The 5731-nt window shown below is 45.2% G+C and overlaps 1 protein-coding gene across 1 annotated transcript; it reads left to right on the plus strand.

The window, feature by feature from the left end:
- The first annotated feature begins 268 nt into the window (after window positions 1–268).
- LOC146188566 (sodium-dependent glucose transporter 1A-like) lies at window positions 269–5731 on the plus strand. The gene is made up of 4 exons (XM_084603143.1): window positions 269–403; window positions 2191–2317; window positions 4032–4190; window positions 4677–5731. Exons 1-4 carry the CDS (start codon window positions 332–334, stop codon window positions 5702–5704), a joined length of 1386 nt encoding a protein of 461 aa, XP_084459269.1. The 5' UTR covers window positions 269–331; the 3' UTR covers window positions 5705–5731.

A 5731-nucleotide genomic window follows, 5' to 3' on the forward strand; every position in this document is an offset into this window, starting at 1 on the left:
CGAGAATATATTCAGGCCATAAATAAAAGGGTCTTGAATACCACCTGCCGTACCGTGACACGTTCCTGCAACATGGCGTCTCGTGTAGGAGCACTACAGTAGATAGCACGGCATGAGGATACATTGTGGAGATATCGCTGCAGCCTCTCTTTTTTTCTGTTCAATAGAGCCGCCGGTATCTGATATGCTTATCCTACGCTTTTACGCTGTGCGTGTGCGTGGAAGTAGGTTGATGATAGCGAAAAGTCGTCAACAGGAGCGAAATGATACACGCTACGCGCCAGCACAGTTAGCGAAATCCTTTTTTACACCCGGCAAGTGTTCCGTCGGCATGCCTTCGCGGAGGCCACTGTGGCTCAACCTGGGCCGTACCTTCAACTTGGCCATGGGAAACTTGATAATGGTGAGAGCAGTTGTCTACTTACCATAGTGTGACCAGCCGTCATTCCAGACGCGGTTGTTGTGATTGAGTTTTGCACATTCTGGACAGTTTCAGTATTTCAGAGAATTTACACTATCATATAGACATTTTGTTTATGTTGCGCAGATTATATCGCGCAACATCACGGCGGGATCTTCCTTTAAATGTGACACTTTAACTTGTGGTTTAAGCATACACACTATGTCTGTATAAAAAAAGTGCTACACTTGCTCCTTTCATAATTCAGCAAATAAAAAACACATTTCGCATAGTGACGATAAAACAAGCCATGACAGTGTAATGAAGACGACAAGAATACTTGATCTTCTGAAATTAATGAAGCAGAAATGACTGTGAGATCAAAATTATCATTATTTGCAGAAGGGCGAAGTTTCATGAATTAATTGAAAAATATATTTAATGTATTCTGGAACAGGTAAAGACGCAAAAGTGTTTGGAAACAAGGAACAATGTATCACTTCCCACCATTTTCTGCTTATGTTTTCATACGTAAGTGCACCTAGTGCACATGTTTTAATAGATTGTGGTTTATTGAGTTATTCAGGTAAGCGGACGATAATTTTGAAGCATATTCACATAATCACAACTATGAATTGAATAACAATCCTTCATAGCATATTTCCTTAGTCTTCATACACTTATAGCACAGCAAAACGTACGTCATTGCCCAAGCTATACTGAAATAGATTTATTTCACTGATTTTTTAGTTAGCGTAGTTTTGTGGCTGCAACGTTTACACGATACCTAGCGGCTACTTTGAGGGCTTCGGACCCAATAAATTGCAGTTTGAATAGGGTTTCTATTTGGACAATTACAAATTATAAAAATATATACTTTTTTTCGTTACAGTAGTTGCTTCTCCATGCTGTTAATTTGGAATTTATTGAAAAACATAATTTTATTGTAATTTTGACAATTAAATTGCGAATTGAGATAGGCGTCGCAACAATCAAGGAACTGCCGTGGAGGCTCAGTGGCTAGGACTTTCTACTTCCGGTGCAATCCCGGCAGCGGTGGTCGCTTTTCTATGGAGGCGAAAAGAAAGATGCCATTGCACTGTTCGATGTCAGTGCACCTACTACCTAGCAACCATTTCATTTATGCGATGTAAATATACACCTCTTAAAATCTCTTAGCAACCAATTCTAGCTGATCCCCCAGAGTGGGTATGTGCCGTACGTTAAGAGGACAACAACGACATGAAAAAGAAAAGGAGCATGAGGTCGAACATTTTGAAGCACTTCACTACGATGTATTTCGTAGCTTGAGATACGTTTCGACGTTAAACCATGTAATCGAACAAAGCCAAGCATTGGTCGATTTAAGTTTTTTTTTTTTTTTTCAGAAAAAATGATTTATACAAGGCTTTCCACTTCTAGCACCCTCTGCCATTCTGGTTATCCCATTGCCGGTTTCCTACTGCCGGTTTCCTTAAGCTAATACCTACTGCCGGTAAGAAACAATCGAAAGTGCATTCGGGATTACCCCACCCCATCTAGGGTGATGACACTAGCGAAAATAATTAATTATGCAGCCTTTAAACCTCCCTATACTGAAATGCTACTTTTAGCACTTAATAGCCTGCACGCGTTCCATTCAGCCCCATAAATTCCAACAAGCACGCGGAATTGTCTCAAATCAGAATGTGTACGTTTCCGCTGTTCATCCTAAAAATCTCTGAATTTTGTTTTAATCTCGCCTTGCCTGAGCGTTGCATGTGCTGCTTCGGTGCCATGTGGTGCCAAAGGGTCTCATCGCCGCTCTCACGGGCGTGGCTCTGTTGGATCTGGTGGAGATCTACGACACCAGCTTCTCCAGCGTCTCGTACCTCATCACGACTCGCGGCGTGGGAAACCTCCTGGGCTCTCTGCTGGGTACGTGCGCGAAAGCAGTGCGGAATGTTGCAAGTGAACATTTCTAAGCACTCTTCACGGCCACATTTCACGACTTGACTCGCCTATGGATTCTTGCCTGCATTCCTTAAAGAGGGGGGGGGGGGGGCATGGTTAGAATAAATTTACATTGTTACTTTGTCACAAGCAGTCGACTAATGATCGAAACATTCAGCCGAACAGAAACCTACGGGAAATAGCTTTCTAGGTAATTCGCTGATTATGTCAGAATACATGCAATTAGCCGTAAATTCACAACGCACCAAATAACGGAAAATTAATTAGCACTAGGCTACTTCATGAAAGAAAGAAAGAGGGTCACTCGGGTATGAGCTACGACAGCTAACGTCACTATGCAGCCCCCATTTCACTTTTTTCGCCCCTGAGTATAGACGACCCCACACCTATTTTCTGGTACGAATTCGCCACTTTGTCTTCTTAAGAGTCGCTCACCCTCTCTACAGCTACTATTTCCATATAGTGTCATTTTTCTTAACATCACCATTTCCCTCTCTCTATCTTATCCATGCATCCAAAAATACAAAATGAGCTAATTTAAGCTATCCTGAAGTAAAAACTGAGCTCGTTTCAAGATTTAAGGGTTTAGTTCAGGAAGAGCTTTCTTGAAGACCACAACCGATTCGGCTATATATTGAACGCCAGCCACATTGGAAATTTTGTGAAATAGTCTATTTTCCCTTTTCAAGATGGCAGGATTATGAGGGAGTGCGGTACGGCTATTACGGCGAAAACCTCTATCGGCTCATGAGTGTCCGTCCGCGCGAAGTGTCACACTTCACGAGATTCCTCGGGTTACTGCGGGATTCCAAAGCCGTCATCGTTAATGACCGGTCCTGATGTCATCACCGGATGTGATGCCATCATGATGCCAGATCCGGCCCTGTCTAGTAACCGGAACTGACGTCTTCATTACATTACATGCGGTCATGGAGTCGCTCCGGCCATGACCGATGACTTAACCATGCGATTCACGCATATTTACGAAATTGACCCCGCCGATCGTCCGATCGAAGCGTCCACGCAGCTCCTTTCATTTACCGCTTCCTTGAACGTTGTATCACGCAGCATGCAGACGCAAACGTAATAAAGAAGGAATTAGCGGAATTTCAAATCGGCAACCACTATCAGTATACATCGCCCTAAAGACAACAACCACCGCGTTATAAACGCTGTCGCCTTAAAGCACTTTAGTGGTCCAAAGTGCTCCTAGATATTTACTGCTGCAGCACTACTACCAGCATTCGCGCAAAAACCCGATGTCAGCAGGCGATTTCACCTTTGACCTTTCCGATGGACTTCAGGACTGTCTACCGAAACATGTGTGACAAATACTGGGTTCTTCCTTTCCTGTAAACCAACTACAGAACGCCGAAGAACTTTATTGCGTTCATTAAAACGCTGGTTGTATATATGGTCAGGGGCTCGCGATGTAAGGTGTTGAGCAGCAACACTCCGGATTTCGCATTTCTCCACTGCAGATTCTACAGTGCTTTTAGAACGTTTATCGATGCAGCAAACATGTCATCTGTGGTCTGGAAGCATGGCCACCAGTTTAACACAGCGAACTAACGTTTAATTATTGAGACACAGCAAAGACAATGCTGTCAAAACGCCCTGCTGCTGCTCGATATGCAGTTAACTCAGTTAAACTATCAGTATTTTAATGATTTTGTAGGTGGCCAGCTCTACGACACGTACAACACTCAAGTGGTATCCATCATCATGATGTCGCTGAGCAGTTTCACAGTGCTCATGATCCCCCTCAGCGGATACCTGGCGCTAGCTCACGTCATGGTTTTCCTCGGAGGACTCAGCCTTGCTGCCTTTGGCACAGGTGAGCATCAGCTCATAGTCTGGTTTATGAACATTTCAGGGTTTATTTGCGAGCTAATCGGAAGGTGTGTTCACGAGAACAAGGAATCTGGTGTAAAGGCGACAGATACCGAGTCTCACCTTTATGACAGAAAAGTACCGCCTTCAATATCTAAACCTTTACCATTATTTCCAGATCCTATCCCAAGTTGGCTTTTTTGAAATAGGTGTACTAAGTACAGAACTTTTACTTAGTGCGTTCTTGTCTTGGAGAATGCATGAATTGCAGATACCAACCAGTAATAATTATGAGCCCTAGGCTTCTTTACTCAAGCGGTCACTTCTTCAGGAATATCGATACATCAGACTTTTTATAAACACTGGTTTGTGTCAGTACTTTTCAGCTGTATTTCCAAGCTCAACCAAACGAACTTTCACCGAAGATGCTTTAAAACTCTACCTTCCTTTCACCATCATTGGCTGACACAGCTGTTCACTATTCACGCAGGAGCGAACGTGTGGATCATCAGGATGTGGCCCGATAATAGCAGCCCTGCGCTGCAAGCTTTCCACTTTTCCTTTGGCATCGGTGGACTTCTCGCTCCTTTCATCGCCAAGCCTTTCCTGTCAGTGGTTCCCGGATGCAACATGACCAACACATCTCACTCTACGCACCTGGCAGCAATCAACGGCAGTGACATCGCGCACACAGAAATGGGGCCGATTCGCCTGATGACTCCTGAAATAGCCGACAAAAGCCAGGTTCAGTACGCAGTTGCAGTAGCTAGCGCCTTAAATATGGCTCTTGTGGTCTCAATGATCGTGCTCTACCTCGTCAACAAAGCTGACTTCAAACCGCAGGACTCACCCACTACTGACGGCATCGGCACCATAATAGAAGATTCGGCGAATAAGAGGGGCTTCACCCGCATTACGTTGGCAATGCTATGCGCCTACGTGGGTGTATACGTTGTGATCGAGAGCACCTCGTCCGAGATGTTGGCGGCGTTCGCTGTTAAAAGTGACCTCCACTTCTCCAAGACGACCGCATCCCACGTGGTTGCCGTTTATTTTTCGTGTTTCGCAGCCAGTCGCCTGACCGCGGCACTAGTCACAGTCAAAGTCCCGGTGCTATGGATGCTGGTGCTGTCACACTTTATTCTGCTTCCAACGTCAGCGATGCTCGCTGTGATGGGTTCAACTAGCCCCGCCGTATTATGGGCAGGAAGTGCCCTGACCGGCTTCTGTCAGGGGCCTTTGAACGCCGGAGTCACGGCCTGGGCTTCCGGGTACATAACTATTACCAATAAGATGATGTCACTTGTGGTCGTCACAGGAGGCATCGGCTCCATGTCCCCTCCAATTCTGGTCGGTCAGTTTCTTGACCGCTGTCCCAACGTCTTCCTGTATGTGTGTCTCGGGGCCGTTTGTCTGTGCGTATTTGTTTTCGCCGCGATGTGCCTGCACGTAAGGAAGAAACCGACTGTAAACCACAATAGCGAGGTCATCGCTAACGTGCCTGCGGACGCTTCATGAGAACGTTTTCGACATTTCTGGGGCACA

This window comes from Amblyomma maculatum, chromosome 5, assembly GCF_055883805.1.
Source record: "Amblyomma maculatum isolate TAMU_Amacu chromosome 5, ASM5588380v1, whole genome shotgun sequence".
Taxonomy (NCBI): domain Eukaryota; kingdom Metazoa; phylum Arthropoda; class Arachnida; order Ixodida; family Ixodidae; genus Amblyomma; species Amblyomma maculatum.

Excerpts from the sequence above, each read along its gene's own strand:
- LOC146188566 (XM_084603143.1), top strand. The coding sequence starts at position 332 with ATGCCTTCGCGGAGGCCACTGTGGCTCAACCTGGGCCGTACCTTCAAC. Across the intron at positions 404-2,190 it reads CCATGGGAAACTTGATAATG|GGTCTCATCGCCGCTCTCAC; the intron begins GTGAGAGCAGTT and ends GTGGTGCCAAAG. Across the intron at positions 2,318-4,031 it reads CCTCCTGGGCTCTCTGCTGG|GTGGCCAGCTCTACGACACG; the intron begins GTACGTGCGCGA and ends ATGATTTTGTAG.